This window comes from Palaemon carinicauda, chromosome 3 (assembly GCF_036898095.1).
Source record: "Palaemon carinicauda isolate YSFRI2023 chromosome 3, ASM3689809v2, whole genome shotgun sequence".
Taxonomy (NCBI): Eukaryota; Metazoa; Arthropoda; class Malacostraca; order Decapoda; family Palaemonidae; genus Palaemon; species Palaemon carinicauda.
This window is the reverse complement of record NC_090727.1, coordinates 159063630-159086581: the sequence shown is the minus strand read 5'-3', so window position 1 is coordinate 159086581 and position 22952 is coordinate 159063630. Positions and strand designations below refer to the sequence as shown.

The 22952-nt window shown below is 36.1% G+C and overlaps 2 protein-coding genes across 3 annotated transcripts in view; both read right to left on the bottom strand.

The window, feature by feature from the left end:
* LOC137638725 (cathepsin L-like) overlaps nucleotides 1-6645 on the bottom strand; it is a 6939-nt gene extending 294 nt beyond the window's left edge. Inside the window, exons 1-6 of the mRNA XM_068371052.1 lie at nucleotides 6246-6645; nucleotides 5583-5735; nucleotides 4813-4998; nucleotides 3411-3596; nucleotides 2130-2289; nucleotides 1-794 (exon numbers count right to left, since the gene is read on the bottom strand). The exon at nucleotides 1-794 is cut by the window's left edge and continues 294 nt beyond it. Coding sequence (XP_068227153.1) covers nucleotides 583-794; nucleotides 2130-2289; nucleotides 3411-3596; nucleotides 4813-4998; nucleotides 5583-5735; nucleotides 6246-6356 — 1008 coding nt within the window. The 5' untranslated portion in view covers nucleotides 6357-6645 and the 3' untranslated portion in view covers nucleotides 1-582. The remainder of the gene's footprint in view (nucleotides 795-2129; nucleotides 2290-3410; nucleotides 3597-4812; nucleotides 4999-5582; nucleotides 5736-6245) is intronic.
* A 1991-nt stretch (nucleotides 6646-8636) lies between these two features.
* LOC137638724 (cathepsin L-like) overlaps nucleotides 8637-22952 on the bottom strand; it is a 33460-nt gene continuing 19144 nt past the window's right edge. The window contains exons 5-8 of one of the 2 annotated variants that reach the window (XR_011044175.1): nucleotides 18018-18203; nucleotides 13402-13561; nucleotides 8798-11920; nucleotides 8637-8765 (exon numbers count right to left, since the gene is read on the bottom strand). Coding sequence is in view for 1 of the 2 variants with exons in the window: in XM_068371051.1 (XP_068227152.1) it covers nucleotides 11715-11920; nucleotides 13402-13561; nucleotides 18018-18203 (552 nt within the window). In the remaining variant the exon portion in view is untranslated. Of the gene's footprint in view, nucleotides 11921-13401; nucleotides 13562-18017; nucleotides 18204-22952 lie in introns of both variants that reach the window. The other variant, XM_068371051.1, reaches the window with a different exon arrangement.

Below are 22952 nucleotides of genomic sequence, written 5' to 3'. Positions count from 1 at the left end.
TTTTGACTTGTCTAAAAGGTTATAAAACATCCATAACCGTCTATATCCATTTGGACAGAATAAAAACCGAAGGTAATATTAACGTAACTCAAAAAAAAAAAAAAAACATTCAAAATGTTACATATCTAAAACCCTTAAGATATTAAAAAAGGCAACAGGTATCACACATACAGTATATCAACAGATTTTGGACAGAATAAAAACGAAGGTGCCAGTAACGTAACTCAAAATAACATTCAGAATCTTATAAAATATTTAAAACCATCCAAATCTTAAGAAAAAAACTCTAACATCTTAGTAGAATATGAATACCACTTATGGCTCTAAAACCATTAAAATCTTAAGAACAAAATGCAATAGGCACCACAGAAGTAGAATATGAATTCCACTTATGGCTCTAAAGCCATTTAAATCTTAAGAACAAAATGCAATAGGCACCACAGAAGTAGATGTGAATTCCACTTATGGCTCTACAACCATTAAAATCTTAAGAACAAAATGCAATAGGTACCACAGAAGTAGAATATGAATTCCACTTATGGAAAAAAAGTTGAATTAATTAATCAACCGAATAGCTTCAAATCAGACTAGGGGATAAGAAGCGCTAGACGCAATCCCGCACATGTTGGATTTATTCCGGGCTATCTTGATGTAGCCATTGTCCCCCCATCGGTGGCCCCAAGAATTCTTCACGAGCCAGTAGTCCATACCCACCTCAGTGTCTGTGCCATAACCGACAACTAATACCCCGTGGTCAAGGTGGGCGGGTGGGCACTGAGGGTCGTAGTATACGCCTGAAATGATTAAGTGATATGGAATGAAATGAAAATTACTTTTGGATATATAAACTGTAAAAAAAAAAAAAACATTATTATTAGTATTACTAGCTAAGCTATCACCCTAGTTCGAAAAGCATGAGGCTATAAGCCCAAGGGCTCTGAGGGGGAAAATAGCTCAGTAAGGAAAAAAGGAAATAAATAAACTAAACGAAGAGTAATGAACAATTACTAGCTAAGCTACAACCCTAGTTCGAAAAGCATGATGCTATAAGCCCAAGGGCTCCATGGGGCAAAATAGCCGAGTGAGGAAGAAAAGGAAATAAAGAAATAAATAAACTAAACGAGAAGTAATGAACAATTACTAGCTAAGCTACAACCCTAGTTCGAAAAGCATGATGCTAAAAGCCCAAGGGCTCTAAGGGGAAAAATAGCTCAGGGAGGAAAAAAAGGAAATAAATACAACTACCCGAGAAGTAACGAACAGTTAAAATATTTTAAGAACAGTAACATTAAAATAGTTCTTTCATATATAAGCTTTGAAAGACTTAAACACAAATCAAAGAGTAAGAGAAATAAGATAGAATAGAGTCCCCGAGTGTACCCCCAAGCAATTTAGTAATTATTTCAAACATACAGAAATAGTTGTCTCATTAGGCGTAAAGAAAGGAATACATATTGAAAGGAATGCAAGAATATAGGAAATATGTTAAATACTAGATACATTACACGTTTGGAGGCAATGCAAACATACTTCTCCCAGAAGAAAAAGGAATTCTAAAAATCTGATTATTATTATTATTATTATTATTATTATTATTATTATTATTATTATTATTATTACAAGTTAGGCTATAACCCCAGTTGGAAAAGCAAGATGCTATAAGCCCAAGGGCTCCAACAGGGAAAAATAGCCCAATAAGACAAGGAAACAAGGATATAAATAATCTACAAGAAAAGAATAGCCTCTATACCATGATCTTCCACTGTCTTGGGTTAGAGTTCTCTTGCTTGAGGGTACACTAAGGCACAATATTCTATCTAATTTTTCTTCCCCTTGTTTTGTTAAATTTTTATAGTTTATATAGGATATATATGGTAATGTTGTTAATATTCTTAGAATATTTTATTTTTCCTTGTTTCCTGTCCTCACTGGCCTATTTTCCCTGTTGGGGGCCCTGGGCTTATAACATCCTACTTTTCCAACTAGGGTTGTAGCTAATCAAGTAATAATAACAATAATATCAATAAATAAACTACGAGAAAAGAATAAATAAAATAAAATATTTCAAGAATAGTAAACAACATTAAATTAGATCCATACATTCCTGTCTGGAAAAGATTTATGTATACCTGAATGATAATGCATAAAGGAGGCACAGGCGTCGATGGCCACCGAAATAGGGCCAACCAGTGCCACGGCCTTCATCAGGGCCAGCTCGCTTCTCTGCACGCGGGACCAACCAGTCACTGTTGCAGCTACTTTGCTGGAGTTGAATTTACACCCTTCATTCTTTTTAGGAGTGGAACACAAAGGAAAAATTAGATACAAGAAAATAATGAAACAATGTTAAAATAAAGAAAGAAAAAAAAATTCTTAGAGTGCAGTCTATTTCTTGAGATTTGGGTTAATTCGGTCGACCTTTTGCTCAACCTTGTATACATATAAATATATATATATATATATATATATATATACATATATATATATATATATATATATATATATATATATACAGCATATATACATACACACACACATATATATATATATATATATATGTATATATATATAATATATATACATACGTACATATACACAGTTTATAAATATATATATACATATATACAGTATATATATATATATATATATATATATATATATATATATATATATATATATATATATATATATATATATATATATATATATTTCCTGTCACGCTCAGTGGCATACGTATGACTACTCGGTCTCTCCCTGCCCATCGAGTAGGGGGAGAGGGTGTAGTCATACCTTGGTGAGAGGGAGGGGAGAGGGGATACTCCAACACTCAGAAACCCCAATCGCCCAAAAATTGCCGAAACTGCCGGGTTGTAGTAAGTAAAGGGAGAGGGGGTGGGAAAGGCGGAATTTGTGTGCAGGCATATATATATATATATATATATATATATATATATATATATATATATATATATATATATATATATATATATATATATATATATATATTTAAACGTCATTTTTGACAGCTCGGGTACACTAAAGGTTTAAAAGTTTAAAGGTTGCTCATGAATGGAAGAGGCATGGGACAGTGACATTGCCCTATGAAGCAGGACAATGCCCTAGGGCCTAGAGACTCATCATATTACAAATGATCAGCACCTAAGCCCCCTCTCCATCTAAGCTAGGACAAAAGAGGGCCAGGCAATGGATGCTGATGACTTAGCAGATAGTCCTATAGGCTCCCCAAAACCCCCCTCATCCTTAACTCACAAGGATGGTGAAGTTGCAGCGCCCAGAGGAACTTGATGAGTTTGAGCGGGACTCGAACCCAAGTCTGGTAATCACCAGGCAAGGACGCTACTACCAGGTTACCCCAACCCCACTAGTAGCAATAACAACATAGTACGTACATGGGCCTTGTATGGGTAGTCCACCTCGCTCTCAATGCCACCTTCTTCCAAAATGCATTTGAATGCAGCCACCATGAGACCTCCTCTACAGCCACCGCAATGGCCACAGCAATCAACCAGGTTCTGCTCCGAAAGGCTTGTCAGGTGACCTACCTTCCGAGCGTGTTGCCCCTCCAGGGAACCTATCTGTGGAGAAATGTGGTAAAAAGGTAGAAAAGTGCTGTAAACGGTATAAAAGGGCTAGAAAATGTGCTAAAACGGCATAAAAAAAAACTAGAGAAGTGCTATCAAGGCTAGAATATAGCTAAAAACGTTATAAAAAGCCAGAAAAGTGCTAATAGGTTAGAACAGGGCTAAAATGTTATAAAAAGGCTAGACAAGTACTAAAATGCTGTAAATAGGCTAGAAAAGTACGAAAAATTCTAGTGTCCAGAGAAGTGCAAAAAAGGGCTAAAACGCTATTAAAAGGCAAGAAAAGTGCTAAAATGCTACCAAAAGGCTAGAAAAGTGCTCAAATGCTAGAAAAGTGTTAAAAACGCCCTGGTAAGACCAGAAAAATGCTAAAAACGCTATAATAGGCTAAAAAAAGAATGACTTGATATGTATTTGTGGTATTGTGGATTTGCTAAAAATTTCAATGCAGTTATTTGTCATTGATTAAAAATTGTTCATATGAACGAGATTTTAATAATGACATTTTTCTGTTGAAAAATGCCTTGCAATAGTGGTCCCTTGTGCTTTGAATTCTTCAGTTGCTTTAAATCATGATAATACCTTAATAATAAGAACTATTAGACAGGATAGTCAAAACTTGTCACATAGTCTGGTTTCTTAGAGAACAGAATTAGTCTTTGATAAAAAAATCTTCAATTCTCTGTTATATGACGAATCTTTATTTCAAGAATAATTAATACCTCTTCTAGGAGAAGGACACTCCAAAATCAAACCATTGTCCTCTAGTCTTTGGTGGTGTCATAGCCTCTGTACCATGGTCTTCCACTGTCTTGGGTTAGAGTTCTCTTGCTTGATGGTACAATCGGGCGCACTATTTTATCTCACTTCTTTTCCTCTTGTTTTGTTAAAGCTTTTGAAGTTTATAAGGAGATATTTATTTTAATGTTGTTACTCTTCTTAAAAATTTTATTTTTCCTTATTTACTTTCCTAACTGGGCTATTTTCCTTGTTAGGGCCCCTGGGTTTATAGTATCCTGCTTTTCTAACTAGGGTTGTAGCTTAGCAAGTAATAACAATAATAATAATAGTATGACTACTACTCATATAATAATATACTCGGTGCATGAACAGAGGAAGTTGGTCATAACTCCTATATATGTATCAAGAGTAAACAAAGATTTTAAGGAAACAAATAGACACAATTGTAAAACGAAGAAGGATATCTCACCGCAGAGAATGCCCAGCAGGACCCACACGCCCCTTGATTCTTGACAGGGGTGACGATGCCCTTCAGTCTCCAGTCGACGGTGCTGGGGATGGAAATGTCATCGTCCGGAGGGATGAAAGTCGACCCAAGGGTCTCGTTCATCTCCGGCCGGAACCCGCACATGGTTTCGGCTACCTCTCGAGACAGCTGTAAATAAATAAGACTTGAATTTATATGGAACTAGAACCAGACACCTTTACCTTTTATCTTTATTAATCTCTGGCACCGTCGTTCAGTTCGTTCTTTATGCATGATGCATTAGATTTTTCATAATTCTGAAAACCCTTTGCATTTCTTATTTCCTTTCCTCACTGGGCTATTTTTTCCAGTTGGGGCCATTGGGCTTGTAGCATCTTTCTATTCCAACTAGGGTTGTAGCTTTAATAATAATAATAATAATAATAATAATAATACTCATGGAATTTATCACATGGGTGCATTTGTACACGGATTAAAAACTCACAAAAGCAACTAAACACACAAGTACAGTTGGACCCAGGAATTTCTGGTACAGCTTGTTCTAAGGAAGTGGACCCAGACACACTATTACTGCGCGACAAGTTCCTGTTCTCAGCACCAAACCGACCATTTCTCCTTACACTAGATATTTGGTTACTTGCCGAAAAGTAAGGGTGTGGGCGTGTGGCAATTCTTCGTAAAATGGTATGCCAGGGACTCCTGTGTCCAACTGTACATTGGTTTTATTCGCCACAATGTAAAACAAAACTTACCATATCACTCAGGTGATTAATACTCATCGAGTAAGAAGTTTTATTCTGAGCAAACAGTTTGTTGTGCACAATGACTTTCAGTTTGTTCTCCAGAAATATCTTCATCCTGAACTGCTCTTCCACGATGCCGCCATAACTTTTGTTGTGCTGGATCTGTTGAACAGATAAGGACTTGAGATATATCAGAAGTATTGTGGTATAAAAAAAAAGTTTGCTTACAATACACAAAATGAGTAAGGCTCCAAGTTCCTGATGCATAAGTTAATACTGTTAGAACCCTCTCATTGAATACTTTTCTTTTTAGAGTAAGCAGCATTTTAATTTTCATAATATCATTTATTTTAGCAAATACTCTCCATCACATGCTTAGCCTTATATATATATATATATATATATATATATATATATATATATATATATATGTATATGTATATGTATATACAGTATATATATATATATATATATATATATATATATATATATATTTATATATATATATATATATATATATATATATATATATATATATATAGTGTGTGTGTGTGTGTTTGTGTATGTGTGTAATATGTAAGTATGTATGTGTGAATTTTCCAGATCGTCTGTAGATCTAAGTGTGGACACTTTCTTGTAAGGTATTTACCTTTACTTTTCACTTTCACTTACCTTAAAAAGTTCCCATTCTTCTTGCGCAATGGATATCCCTGCCTCATATGCTGCTGTTTTACTCACAATCACAGCAATCACCATCACCATCATCATATTCACCATTGTCATTTTGCCTGGCTCCACCAATGAACGTGACAACAAAACACTTGCAATACAGACTAGTGATCGATCTTAGGCGTAGCTAAGGACAGAGAGCTTGCGTTTAGCTCTACTTTTGTCAGTTTAGTAAACTTCCAAGAGACTGTTTATCTACACATTCACCGTCAAACAGAGTCAACAACTGATTGCCGAGACGCACAACAAACGACGGGGGAATTTGCACTTGAGCGTCCGGTGAATCACCATGTTTTCGTCTAGTCAGAGACAACATTCTGGCCACAGTGACGCCACACTACCACAGCAAACACTTGTTTTACCTTCACACTTGGAGTGACGGACACTCACAAGACTATCACGTGATTTGGGGTTTTCCAACAAAGGGAAAAAGGAATCGATAGAAAAGACCGCATATTTGAATGTCATCCATTATTGTCTATTGAAACAAAAATATTGGTAATGGGACTACAAGGGATGGTGTCGAATTTTAATGTTTTTCGTTTATGAGTAGATTCTTTTGAATAATGAATCACATGACAGGAAAACCTTCACGCGCCGCGTAGGCCAAGTTGAGTCATTTACAAGCAAGCGGTGAGGTTATATAGATGTTAATTATAAAAGAATGCATGAATATGCACATATGTATCATTTATATATATATATATATATATATATATATATATATATATATATATATATATATATATATATATATATATACATATATATATATATATAGATATAGATATATATATGTATATATTTATATACATATATATATACATATATATATTTATATATATACATATATATATATATATATATATATATATATATATATATATATATTCATATATATTTATATATATGCATAAATATATACAGTATATATATAAATATATATATATATATATATATATATATATATATATATATATATATATATATATATACAAACACAGGTGTGTGCATTATACAATTATATATGAAAGGACATATAAATAAATATAATATATATGTATATATATACATACATACAGTATATATATTATATGTATATGGCTGTGACTGTACTACAAAATGTATTCCGCTGATAAAACGCGAAAATCTTCACCTAAATATGGGCACCCGAAACCTTTATCTATGGTCCTATGGAAAATTCTGCACATTTGTGCTGTAGAAACAGTATCTCAGACAGTAACATATCTGACTAAAAAGAAAATCCCCCATACTTGTGGAACTGACTTAAAACTAACTCTTATCATAAATCTTGAGAGAAGATATAAACTGACGGATGTCAGAAGAGACAAGTGGAAACCCAAAAATTGGGGCATGCTATAATGAAAAAAAAGGGACATACACAAATTAAAATAGGGACATAAAACATAAAGAAGGGACATACCAAAATAAAAAGCGGCATAAAAATGAGAGAGAGAAAGAGAGAGAGAGAGAGAGAGAGAGAGAGAGAGAGAGAGAGAGAGAGAGAGAGAGAGAGAGAGAGAGAGAGAGGTACTTACAAAGAGTAAAGATGACAGAGGGACGGGAAGCCCCAAAGAAGATAGATATTTTGAGAGAGAGAGAGAGAGAGAGAGAGAGAGAGAGAGAGAGAGAGAGAGAGAGAGAGAGAGAGAGAGAATCATAAAATCAGTTCTAATGTACTTGGCCGGCTTCCTTCTCTAAGTATATCATCTGCGCTAATGTAAATAAATCCTCCAGATTACATTTTGTAAAACCAATAAAAATATAATTACTTTATGTAATTATGCAAGTTTCTTTGGAGTTTATTAAAGTGACGTCACATTACACAAAAAGGTACAAAATAAAACCATTATCTATTTCATACAATCTATTATCTATCTATTATTATTCTCATCATCTATTTCTTATTATCTACTTCTATAATTATTTTCTATTTTGAATGACCTCATTTTATGAGGAGAAAAAAATAATGAAAAGACTTCGGCTAAAATTTCCAGTAAATAAACACTATCGACTTATCAATTTCAATACCTGTAAAAAATGGACAAACATTGAAATGATTTCACTAAAATATAAGTAGGCCTACACGTATATGCTTATATTGAATTAAAAGCTCAAGATAGAGGCGACTGGCAAAATCCAACCAAGGCCCTTTGCGTCAATAGGCGTAGGAGATGATGACATCAATATATAACAATATTGTTTCAGAGCTTAAACTGCACATGAAAATTAAAGAAAAAAGTAAATGCAATTACCTGCAAAACAGCTGCACAACTTTGCAATTACCTGCAAAACAGCTGCACAACTTTGCAATTACCTACAAAACAGCTGCACAACTTTGCAATTACCTGCAAAACAGCTGCACAACTTTGCAATTACCTGCAAAACAGCTGCACAACTTTGTATTTTACTTGCAAAACAGCTGCACAACTTTGCAATTACCTGCAAAACAGCTGCACAACTTTGTATTTTACTTGCAAAACAGCTGCACAACTTTGCAATTACCTGCAAAACAGCTGCACAACTTTGCAATTACCTGCAAAACAGCTGCACAACTTTGTATTTTACTTGCAAAACAGCTGCACAACTTTGCAATTACCTGCAAAACAGCTGCACAACTTTGCAATTACCTGCAAAACAGCTGCACAACTTTGGTCATCTGGTTAATATAATATACACTGTTAAAAATTTGCATAAAAAACGGCAAAAGTCTGGCAACATTTATTCCAGGATTTTTTACCGTTTTAAAAACGGTTATATTGACGTAAACGAGTGATATTACGATCACCAACCCGTAAAAAATAATAACAAAGTAAGGTAAAATTACGGTCGCCTGTATTTTACTGAAATCCGGTTGAGAACAGTATATTTTTACGGAGAATTTCAGATAAAAATTACGGTCTTTTCTAACAGTGTACACAAACATTTCTTATCAGAAACTATTAGAACTTTAATCATCTAAGAAGACTAGTGTCTTCGTATAAAATAAAACTTAACTATAAAAAAAATATTGTTATTTCAACAGCAGCGAACGACGTTATCATAACAACACGGTTTTAATATGGAGAGTAAAAACCTGCATTGCAAGTCTCATATGGGGGTTTTATAATATGATTTTAATATGACATAGCATTACCACAGAGAATTTAATCATAACTTCAGCTCTTTACAGTTTTTTTTCATTAGAGGTACGCCATTTTTTCATTGCATGAATAGAAGATAATCTTCACTGTTAAACATTTGCATTAAAAAAATAAATAAATAAATAAAAATATAAAAAAAAAAGATACAAAACCCTGGAATAAATATTGCCCGACATTTACCGTTTTAAAAATGGACATACTGACGTAAATGAGTGATATTACACTCACCAACCGTAAAAGATAATACAAAAAAATAGGGTAAAACTACGGTCGCCTGTATTTTACTGAAATACAGTTGAGAACAATATATTTTTACGGGTAATTTCCGATTAAAATTACGGTTTTCTAACAGTGTTGATATAGAAACGCACTCCTTCCAAACTGCAGCATCTAAGAATACTTGTTGTAAAATGTACAAGGCTACAACATTGCATTAATTTAATAGCGAAATATACAGAGAAAAGACATGAAGTGACACTGACATTTTATTTTCATTCAGACAAAATGGAGATGGAACTGGATAACTATAAAGCTGAAGAAAACCAATTTCAAGATTGGGCGTCCATCTATAATGTTGCAAAATACATGCAGTATCAAAGTGTATGCAATATGCACTAAAGCAAAAGAGAGAGAGAGAGAGAGAGAGAGAGAGAGAGAGAGAGAGAGAGAGAGAGAGAGAGAGAGAGAGAGAGAGAGAGAGAGAGAGAGAGAGAATAATTTCAGAAATATTACAATAATAGATTAAATGATTTACCTCTCATTTCTCTGTAATTAAGGAAGGAGAGAGAGAGAGAGAGAGAGAGAGAGAGAGAGAGAGAGAGAGAGAGAGAGAGATCAGGTACAGTTGTCTTTATTGATTCCGGTACACTTTATGGAAAGCTAAGGAGACTCCCGACAGCTGTACACTGTAGCAGGTAACGCTGTGTGTAGCAAAAGAGAAACTGTTGGCAACGCTGCCTGTAAAACAAAAGTCGATAAGCTCTAAACACTCGATTAATAGCATTTTTTATTGGTTTTATGAAGCCCGTTATAGAAATATATTATTATTATTATTATTACTATTATTATTATCTATATATTTATACAATAGCGTGTGTATTATTTATTGTGTTACACATTAAAGAAAACGGAAATAATTTCATGGTATACTCTTACAAATTCATGCTTTAAAGAAAACGGAAATAATTTCATGGTATAATCTTACAAATTCACATTAGACTTTGATTACTTAACCAAAGCACATCTTATATAGTTTTCCCAATTTTTTCTTTAGCACCTGACTCTTCTTTTAAATATTTGACAAAAAATTGAGTTCTACCAACTTCCATAACCTTGATTATAAAATTAATCTCGGGACATTTTATTCAAACATGTATAGGTTAGGAACAAAATAATTAGTATTGAAAATATAATTTTGAGTAATTTACACGGGTTCCGCTAGTTATTATTATTATTATTATTATTATTATTATTATTATTATTAGCTAAGATACAACCAAAGTTGGAAAAATAGCGTGGTATATGCCCAAGGTCTACAACAGGGGAAAATATCCCAGTGAAGAAAAGAAATAAATAAATAAACTACAATAGAAGTAACGGATGATTAAGATAATCAATTTCTCTTTTGCTAAAAAACAGCGAACTCTGCTACCATATAGAGTACAGCTGTCAGATGTCCCCTCAGCTTCCTGTGCAGTGTACCGGAATCAATGAAGCCAACTGTATCATCGAATGGGAGTACACATACTAATACAGGGAAATTAATTCTTCCCCCAAGGGGTTACCTACTGCACTGTAATGATTTAGTGGCTACTTTCCTCATGGCATGGGTAGAAAAGACTCTTTAGATATGGTAAGCAGCTCTTCTAGGAGAAGGACACTCCAAATTCAAACCATTGTTCTCTAGTCTTGGGTAGTGCCATAGCCTCTGTACTATGGTCTTCCACTCTCTTGGGTTAGAGTTCTCTTGCTTGAGGGTAGACTCGGGCACACTAAATCTTATTTCTCTTCCTCTTGTTTTGTTAATTTTTTAATAGTTTGAATAAGAAATATTTATTCTAATGTTGTTACTGTTCTTAAAATATTTCATTTTTCCTTGTTTCTTTTTCTCACTGGGCTATTTTCCAATATGGGACCCCTGGGCTTATAGTATCCTCCTTTTTCAACTGGGGTTGTAGCTTAGCAGGTAATAATAATAATAATAATAATAATAATAATAATATTTAGTATTAGTTCAAAACCTTCCCAATCAGACCAGGGGATAAGAAGCGAGAGACGCAATCCCACACATGTTCGATCTGTTACGGGCCATCTTGACGTATCCTTGGTTCCCCCAAAGGGTGCTCCAGGAGTTCTTCACTAGCCAGTAGTCCATGCCCCTCTCGGTGCCATAACCCACAACTAATACCCCATGGTTAAGTCGGGTGGGTGAACAATTCGCATCGTAGTAAATACCTGGAATAATGAAAAAGTTATTTCACTTATGAAATGGAGTGTAAAGTTACTTGTAAACTCAACGTATCTTTTGAAAAAGTTATTTCATTCATGAAATGAAGTGTAAAATTACTTATAAACTCAACAAATCTTTTGAAAAAGTTATTTCATTCATGAAATGGAGTGTAAAGTTACTTGTAAACCCAACGAATCTTTTGAGAAAGTTATTTTACTTATGAAATGGAGTGTAAAGTTATTTATAAACTCAACAAGTCAGAAAAAAAACATAATTACTTATTAATGTACAGTTATTTCAAACTTAAAGTAAGATTTGGCATGTTAATCTTAAATAGAAAATCGCACTCTCCAAGAGGGATTACTTCACTAAACGTCAGCTGGGCTCCACAAGGCACTAGAAGAGTTGGAAGACCCAGGCATACATGGCTGAGGACTATGAAGCGTGAAGTTGGAGATGATGAATGGAGAATTATGGAATTAAAAGCTCAAGATAGAGACGACTGAAAATCTAACCGAGGTCCTTTGCGTCAATAGGCGTAAGAGGAAGAGATGATAATGATGATGGTGATTGTTATCATCATTATTATTAGTTAAGCTACAACCCTAATTGGAAAAAACAGGATGCTATAAGCCGAAGGGATCCAACAAGGAAAAATACCCCAGTGAGGAAAGGAAACAAGGAAATAAACAAACTACAAGAGAAGTAATGAACCACTAAAATACAAACTTTAAGAAAAGTAACAACATTAAATAGATCTTTCATATATAAACTATAAAAAAAAACTTAAAGAAAAAAAAATATCAGTTAAGCACTAAATACGTTACCACGCTGTATTTGAGCGAAGGTTTTTCTCAGAAGAAAAAATTATGAAAAATATGATAAATAATAGATAGAAACTTCTATCTTACTTCTCTTCCTTTTGTTTTATTAAAGTTTTTATAGTTTATAAAGGAAATATTTATTTTGTTGTTGTTGCTGTTCTTAAAATATTCTATTTTTCCTTGTTTACTTTCCTCACTGGGCTATTTTCCTTGTTGGAGCCCTTGGGCTTATAGCATCCTGCTTTCCAAACTAGGGTTGTGGCCTAGCAAATAATAATAATAATAATAATAATAATAATAATAATAATAATAATAATAATTCTAACAGTTTATTTTCTTTCCTCACTGGGCTATTTTCCCTGTTGGAGCCCTTGTGTTTATAGCATCCTCCTTTTCCAACTAGGGTTGTAGCTTAGCAAGTAATAATAATAATAATAATAATAATAATAATTAATAATAATAATTAATGACAACAACAATAATAATAATAATAATAATAATAATAATAATAATAATTCTAACAGTTTATTTTCTTTCCTCACTGGGCTATTTTCCCTGTTGGAGCCCTTGTGTTTATAGCATCCTCCTTTTCCAACTAGGGTTGTAGCTTAGCAAGTAATAATAATAATAATAATAATAATAATAATAATAATAATAAATACCTGAACTATAATGCAGGAATGACGGGGAAGCGTCGATGGCCGCAGAAATGGGTCCAGCCAGTGCCACGGCCTTCATAAGTTCCCGCTCACTTCGCCCAACGTGCATCCAACCAGTGAGCGTTGCGACTACTTTTCTACTGTCGAATTTACATACTTCATTCTTTTTTGGAGTGAAAAAGAATGAAACATAATGGAACAAAGTATAATAAACCTTTGAGAGCTATTAAAATAAAATATATTAACCCTTTAGAGCTATTGAAACAAAGTATATTAACCCTTTGTGAGCTATTGAAACAATGAAACAAAGTATATCAACCCTTTGGGAGCTATTGAAACAAAGTATATTAACCATTTGAGAGCTATTGAAACAATGAAACAAAGTATATTAGCCCTTTGAGAGCTATTGAATCAAAGTATATTAACCCTTTGAGAGCTATTGAAACAATGAAACAAAGTATATTAACCCTTTGTGAGCTATTGAAACAATGAAACAAAGTATATTAGCCCTTTGAGATCTATTGAAACAAAGTATATTAACCCTTTGAGAGCTATTGAAACAATGAAACAAAGTATATCAACCCTTTGAGAGCTATTAAAACAATGAAACAAAGTATATTAACCTTTTGAGAGCTATTGAAACAATGAAACAAAGTATATCAACCCTTTGAGAGCTATTGAAACAAAGTATATTAACCCTTTGAGAGTTCCTGAAACATAATGAAACAAAATATATCAGCCATTTGAGAGCTATTGAAACAAAGTATATCAACCCTTTGAGAGCTATTAAAACAATGAAGCAAAGTATATTAACCCTTTGAGAGCTATTAAAACAATGAAACAAAGTATATTAACCCTTTGAGAGCTATTGAAACAATGAAACAAAGTATATTAACCCTTTGAGAGCTATTAAAACAATGAAACAAAGTATATTAACCCTTTGAGAGCTATTAAAACAATGAAACAAAGTATATTAACCCTTTGAGAGCTATTGAAACAAAGTATATCAACCCTTTGAGAGCTATTAAAACAATGAAACAAAGTATATCAACCCTTTGAGAGCTATTAAAACAATGAAACAAAGTATATTAACCCTTTGAGAGCTATTGAAACAAATTATATCAACCCTTTGAGAGCTATTAAAACAATGAAACAAAGTATATTAACCCTTTGAGAGCTATTGAAACAATGAAACAAAGTATATCAACCCTTTGAGAGCTATTGAAACAAAGTATATCAACCCTTTGAGAGCTACTGAAACATAATGAAACAAAGTATATTAGCCCTTTGAGAGCTATTGAAACAAACAAAGTATATCAACCCTTTGAGAGCTACTGAAACATAATGAAACAAAATATATCAGCCCTTTGAGAGCTATTGAAACAAAGTATATTAACCCTTTGAGAGCTACTGAAACATAATGAAACAAAGTATATCAGCCCTGTGAGAGCTATTGAAACAAAGTATATTAACCCTTCGAGAGCTACTGAAACATAATGAAACAAAGTATATCAGCCCTGTGAGAGCTATTGAAACAAAGTATATTAACTCTTTAGAGCTATTGAAACTAAGTATTTCAACCATTTGAGGTTTATTGAAACATAATAAACAAATTATATCAGCCCTTTGACAGCTATTGAAATATAAAGTATATTAACCATTTGAGAGTTATTGAAACACAATGAAACATAAAGTATATTAACCCTTTGGGAGCTATTGAAACAATGAAACCTAAAGTATATTAACTCTTAGAGAGCTACTGAAACATAAAGTATATTAACCCTTTGAGAGTTATTGAAACATAATGAAACAAAGTATATTAACCCTTTGAGAGCTATTGAAACAATGAAACAAAGTATATTAACCCTTTGAGAGCTATTGAAACAATGAAACAAATTATATCAACCCTTTGAGAGCTATTAAAACAATGAAACAAAGTATATTAACCTTTTGAGAGCTATTGAAACAATGAAATAAAGTATATCAACCCTTTGAGAGCTATTGAAACAAAGTATATTAACCCTTTGAGAGTTCTTGAAACATAATGAAACAAAATATATCAGCCCTTTGAGAGCTATTGAAACAAAGTATATTAACCCTTTGAGAGCTATTGAAACAATGAAACAAAGTATATCAACCCTTTGAGAGCTACTGAAACATAATGAAACAAAGTATATCAACCCTTTGAGAGCTATTGAAACAAAGTATATCAACCCTTTGAGAGCTACTGAAACATAATGAAACAAAGTATATCAACCCTTTGAGAGCTATTGAAACATAATGAAACAAAGTATATTAACCCTTTGAGAGCTATTGAAACAATGAAACAAAGTATATTAACCCTTTGAGAGCTATTGAAACAATGAAACAAATTATATCAACCCTTTGAGAGCTATTAAAACAATGAAACAAAGTATATTAACCCTTTGAGAGCTATTAAAACAATGAAACAAAGTATATTAACCCTTTGAGAGCTATTGAAACAAAGTATATCAACCCTTTGAGAGCTACTGAAACATAATGAAACAAAGTATATCAACCCTTTGAGAGCTATTGAAACAAAGTATATCAACCCTTTGAGAGCTACTGAAACATAATGAAACAAAGTATATCAACCCTTTGAGAGCTATTGAAACATAATGAAACAAAGTATATTAACCCTTTGAGAGCTATTGAAACAATGAAACAAAGTATATTAACCCTTTGAGAGCTATTGAAACAATGAAACAAATTATATCAACCCTTTGAGAGCTATTAAAACAATGAAACAAAGTATATTAACCCTTTGAGAGCTATTAAAACAATGAAACAAAGTATATTAACCCTTTGAGAGCTATTGAAACAAAGTATATTAACCCTTTGAGAGTTCCTGAAACATAATGAAACAAAATATATCAGCCCTTTGAGAGCTATTGAAACAAAGTATATTAACCCTTTGAGAGCTATTGAAACAATGAAACAAAGTATATCAACCCTTTGAGAGCTACTGAAACATAATGAAACAAAGTATATCAACCCTTTGAGAGCTATTGAAACAAAGTATATCAACCCTTTGAGAGCTACTGAAACATAATGAAACAAAGTATATCAACCCTTTGAGAGCTATTGAAACAAAGTATATCAACCCTTTGAGAGCTACTGAAACATAATGAAACAAAGTATATCAACCCTTTGAGAGCTATTGAAACAAAGTATATCAACCCTTTGAGAGCTACTGAAACATAATGAAACAAAGTATATCAACCCTTTGAGAGCTATTGAAACATAATGAAACAAAGTATATTAACCCTTTGAGAGCTATTGAAACAATGAAACAAAGTATATTAACCCTTTGAGAGCTATTGAAACAATGAAACAAATTATATCAACCCTTTGAGAGCTATTAAAACAATGAAACAAAGTATATTAACCCTTTGAGAGCTATTAAAACAATGAAACAAAGTATATTAACCCTTTGAGAGCTATTAAAACAATGAAACAAAGTATATTAACCTTTTGAGAGCTATTGAAACAATGAAATAAAGTATATCAACCCTTTGAGAGCTATTGAAACAAAGTATATTAACCATTTGAGAGTTCCTGAAACATAATGAAACAAAATATATCAGCCCTTTGAGAGCTATTGAAACAAAGTATATTAACCCTTTGAGAGCTATTGAAACAATGAAACAAAGTATATCAACCCTTTGAGAGCTATTGAAACAAAGTGAAACATAATGAAACAAAATATATCAGCCCTTTGAGAGCTATTGAAACAAAGTATATTAACCCTTTGAGAGCTATTGAAACATAATGAAACAAAGTATATTAACCTCTTGAGAGCTATTCAAACAAAGTATATTAACCCTTTGATTGCTATTGAAACAAAGTATATTTACCCTTTGAGAGCTATTAAAACATAATAAAAGAAAGTATATTTCCCTTTGAGAGTTATTGAAACATAATGAAAAAAAGTATATTTCCCTTTGAGAGCTATTGAAACATAATGAAAAAAAGTATATTTCCCTTTGAGAGGTATTGAAACATAATGAAACAAAGTATATTGACCCTTTGGGAGTCATTGTATATAATTTACATCCACTATTCCCGCTTCCTTGAGAGCAATATAACGACAATTATGTCCAGTACTTATCATTTTTTTCTCTTTAATCATTTACGTATATGGAAAAATTTGACAAAACATGTAACATTATCATTATACATCAAGAGAAAAGAAACTTCGTGAGCTATACGATAATAAATGTAAATTCTGTCATATAGTTGTTTTAGGAGTGAAATATATGGGTGGAGTTAACTTTCAGAAGATTACGAAGCATGATGTAAATTGGGAAAATGAATTTCGATTAAACATTAAAATGAATGTTTTGAAAAAAACATATTACGTAAATCCCATCTCAGCACAATGTACAATAATCAAGATTAAACTTATGAAATATCAGTGAAAAAAAAAACATATCTAGACTAAGCTTAAATTTCAATAACAGCATCAACGAATAATGACACCAAAAGTAACACACATATATCAAATAACCAGTTCATACTGATAGCTACATTCTAACTACATACATCTATTACAGCTTCATTACAATAGTAATAATATCAATGGTAATACTACGTACCTGAGCCACGTAAGCGTAATCAAACTCGCTCTCAATGCCACCTTCCTCCAAAATGCATCTGTAGGCTGACGACATCAGGCCGCCATTACAGCCGGCGCAGTAACGACAGCAGTCAACTAGATTCTGCTCCGAAAGGCTTATCAGGTGACGCATCTTGCGAGCGTGCTGGCCCTCCAGGGAACCTACCTGTGGTTTAAAAGTCCCACATGAATGGGTGAGGTAAGGAACAGGATAATGCCCTATGAATCAGTAGAACTTCAAAAGTTCAAAGTTGGAGCAAATGTTTTTATGTTGACCAGGCTGACATGAGTCTTTTTATAGTTTATATAAGATATATATGTTTTTGACATTGTTAATAGTTTATATAGGATATATCTGTTTTGACATTGTTACTGTTTTAGAATGATTTATTGTTAAGTTGTTCTCATCTACTTTTTTTCTTATTTCCTTTCCTCACTGGGCTATTTTTCCCTATTAGAGCCCTTGGGTTTATAGCATCTTGCTTTTCCAAATAGGGGTGTAGCTAGGCTAATAATAATAATAATAATAATAATAATAATAACTGATCAGCAAGGAATGAGATATATACTTGGAAAACTTGAAAGTAAGTTTTATCTAAATTGCCTAAACACAAAGTTTGAACACTTTGCCGTTTGGGGCAATCTAGATATAAAATCTTTACAGTGTGGGGGCACCCTAGCAGTACCTGACACACTCCGTTGAATCCCTCGTCAGGCTGAGAGGAGCGAAGAGAGGAAACGTCCCCTTTGTTCCTTTTTTTTTATGTCGGCTAACCCCCCCCCCCTTCACCCCGGATTTAAGGGAAGTGTCTTGGTAAATAGATAGTTTCTAGTACATCTCAATCAGATATTAGCAAAACTTGTAGGAAAGTCTCTTGATGAAGAGGGGTTCCATCAAACTACACCAGGGAGAACCAGGCAATAGCTCTGCCGATGACTCAGCTCCCACAACACATCCCATCACAAGGATGGTGAGGTTGCAGACATATCTAGAAACTATCGAGCTTGAGCGGGGCTCGAACTCCAGTCCAACAGATTGGGAGACAGAGAAGTTTACAATGGGTTACAACAACCATAGAAATTATTGATAGGCAGGAGTTTGAGTGTTGAGGATATGCTGAAGCTTTCAATCCCGTTACACGACATTATATCAAAGTTTTTCATTCACAAAGAATTTCATTAATATTAATATTTTAGGTTCAAGTTCTTCATTTGATCTGAATTCTACTCACTGAAATAGTAAAAATAGAAGCAAAAATGTTATTACTTTCCACGTAGTAATATTTCACTGGAGTTAAAATTAATTTCTGATAGAAAAAAAAAGATTTTAAATTATGTAAAGAATGGTTACTTCATAAAAATTTTTCATTACTACTAACTGGTGGTGGTGGTGATGATGATGTTAATAGACAATAATAATAATAATAATAATGATAATAATAATAATAATAATAATAATAATAATAATAAACTCTGCCAAACTTTGTAGAATCGTCTTCGCTGTAGCTGCTGCCTGTACAACTTGAACTGGTTAAATTTTGGGATACAGCCATAACTCGAGAATGAACTTCAAGAAAAAAAGAAAAAAAAAATAATAATAATCGTCGTCGGCGCCCACTCATGTCCGAGTATTGGGTTCTGTCGTTAGCCATCAGCCTCCTATCTATGGGGTGGGTGCTTGTGTCTGATGTGGCTGTAAGTCCTAGACTGTGGTGGAAGAGTCGCGGACAGTGTTCACAAGGGAGGGTAGGTGGTGGGCGGGGCTGTTCTAATCGCTCTCTCCTTCTTCTCCTCCTAGCCTCCTCATTTTGTCTCCTCCTCTCCTCGAAGTCCACGGTGCCATGGTGTACTGTACTCCTCCAGGTTTTCCTGTCCCTGGCTGTTTCTTCCCATGAGGAAGGATCGATGTCAGTTAGAGCCAGGGTGCGCTTTAGTTGATCTTTATAGCGCATTTTCGGGGCTCCTCGTGGTCTGGTGCCCTGGGTCAGTTCTCCGTAGAATATTTTCTTTGGGAGCCTAGATGGATCCATCCTATGCACGTGTCCTATCCAGCGGAGGCGGTGGTGGGTGATGGTGGCCTCCACGCTGGTCAGCGAGGCACGTTCTAAGACTTCAATGTTGGTGGTGTGGCTCTCCCAGGGGATTTTCAAGATCTGCCTCAGTTTCATTTGTTGGAAGCGTTCTAGGTTTTTAATATAGTTTCTATATAGCGTCCATGTTTAACATGCATACAGGAGCGTGGAGAGGACTACTGCCCTGAACACCATTATTTTGGTGGTCATTGTCAGTGCGTGGTTGTTAAATACGCGGCAGTTGAGTTGGCCAAAGGCGGAGTGGGCTGCCCTGATCCTGTTCTCCACGTCCTTTTTGCTTGTGGGAGCTGATGTTAGGATGCTCCCTAGGTAGGAGAACTGGTCCACCTGTTCTAACGGTTGGTCATTCACTGTGGTATTGAAGTTTGGGAGCATCAGTCCTGGTGGATGTTGGACGAGGGTCTTGGTTTTATCTGTGTTGACTTGCATCCCAAAACGTTCGTAGGCAGAGTTGTATGCATCAGCTAACGACTGCAGGTCCTCTGCCGTCTGACCTGGGGTGGCATTGTCGTCAGCATACTGCAGTTCTCGCACACAAGGTGGTCTTGGTTCTGGCATGGAGTCTGGCGAGGTTGAAAGTGCCTCCATCCATGCGGAAACGTATTTCGACTGAGGGTGTGTCTGGGGGAATCTCGTTGAGCATTGCTGCGGTGTATAGCGAGAAACACGTTGGGGCCAGAAGACAGCCCTGCTTCAGGCCGCCGTTGATGGGGAATGGGTCTGAAAGAGAGTTCTGGTGGCAGACTCTCCCAACCATTCCGTCATGGAGGGCACGCACCAGCTTGACAAAATCGGGTGGGCAGCCATATCTTTTGAGGAAAGCCCACATGGCAGGTCGAGGTACTTTGTCGAACGGCTTTTTCAAATCCCAGAAGATGAACATTATGGGCTGTTGTTGTTCAAGGCTCTTCTCTTGTAGTTGTCGCGCACAGAAGATCATGTCTATGGTCCCGCGGGAAGGTCGAAAGCCGCACTGGGACTCTGGCAGGACGTCTTCTGCGAGAATAAGGAGGCGGTCAAGTAGGATCCGAGCGAAAATCTTACTCGCGATGCTTAGTAGTGATATTCCCCGGTAGTTGTTACAGTTCTCCCTGTCTCCCTTCTTGAAGATGGTAACGATGTTTGCATCGCGGAAGTCACTGGGGAGGGTCTTGGTCTCCCCTATTTTCAGTATAAGGAGCATCAAACGGTTCCTCAAACCGGGGCCACCGTGAGTGAGGAGCTCCAACGGGATGTTGTCTGGCCCTAGGGCTTTGCCGGGCTTCATGCACTGCAGGGCCTTGTTGAAGTCATGGATGGAGGGTGGTAGTGCCATCCAGTGACGGACGGGATGCTGCGGGATCATTCGCAGGAGATCGTCTGGGGTGTCTGCTTGGTCATTGAGGAGGTTCTCAAAGTGAGACCTCCACCTGGCCAGGATGCCCTTGCTGTCAGTGATGGTCGTGGCCCCATCCGCGTCCTTCAGGCTGCCCACTGATGACCGTGTGGGACCAAATATTTCCTTTGTTGCTGCATAGAAGCTGCGCAGGTCACGTTGGTCAGCGAAACTCTGTATTTCTGCAGCTTTTCTTTGCCACCAGGTGTTCTGGGCTTCACGGATCCCTCTTTGGCAACCAGCTTCAGCCACGTTGTGAGCACATTTGTTAGCTGCTGTTGGTTGGTTTTCAAAAGTCAGGCGTGCTTGTCGTTTGGTTTCAATGAGAAGAGAGATGGTAGCATCATTCTCATCAAACCAATCCTGCCGTTTCTTGGTGGTGTAGCCTAGTGTTTCCTCCACGGCACGGGCCATGGCGTTTCTGAGGGTGGTCCAGTGGTGCTCAACAGTGGCCTGACCGACAGGGTCTGCGAGGTGTTGTTCACAGGCCTCCTTGTAGTTCTGTGCCACCTGTGGGTTGCGGAGCTTACTACAATCAAAGCGTTGGTGTGGTACGCTGTCAGGTGCCCTTCTGGGTGGTCGTAGGGTCGTCATGGAGAGTCAGGAGATGAGGAGTCTGTGGTCCGTCCAGCAGTCGTCCGCTCCGGGCATGGATCGGGTGATGCGGACGTCTCCTCGGTCTCTGGCTCTGGTCAGGACGTAGTCCAGGGTGTGCCAGTGTTTAGACCGTGGGTGTATCCATGTGGTCTTTTGTTGTTTTGGTAACTGGAAGATGGTGTTGGTTACCACAAGTTGGTGATCTGCACACAGACCCAGTAGGAGTTGGCCATTGGTGTTGCAATTTCCAATGCCATGGCGGCCGATGATTCCCTCCCACAGGCGATGGTCTTTGCCTACTCGGGCATTAAAGTCGCCAAGCACAACAAGCTTGTCATTGGCGGGCACTGCCTGGATGGTGCGGTCGAGCTGGGTGTAGAAGGCAGCTTTGTCATCATCGGTTGAGGTCATAGTCGGGGCGTAGACAGAGATCAGGGTGAGGTGTCTGTCCCGCGTGATGGGGATGCGGACAGTCATCAGGCGCTCACTGATGGCCTTGGGAGCGAGGTTGTGCTGCTGCACTAGCTGGGAACAGATGGCGAAGCCGACACCGTGGATGCGAGGCTCCTCTAGGGCCTTGCCTTTCCAGCAGATGGTGTAGCCTGTTCCAGCTTCCCTGATGTTGCCCTCTTCGGGTAGTCTGGTCTCACTAAGAGCCGCCACATCAACATTGACGCGGGCTAGCTCCTTGCAGACGAGGGCTGTACGTCGTTCCGGGCGGTTGGTGTTCGTCACGTCTTGGAGGGTGCGGATGTTCCACGCACCTAAGGTTAATATTTTTTTCTTGTTGTTTCGACCGCATTAGTGGTATGTCCGCCAGCCGGGGTGAGCTGACCAGACGGGTTTGCCG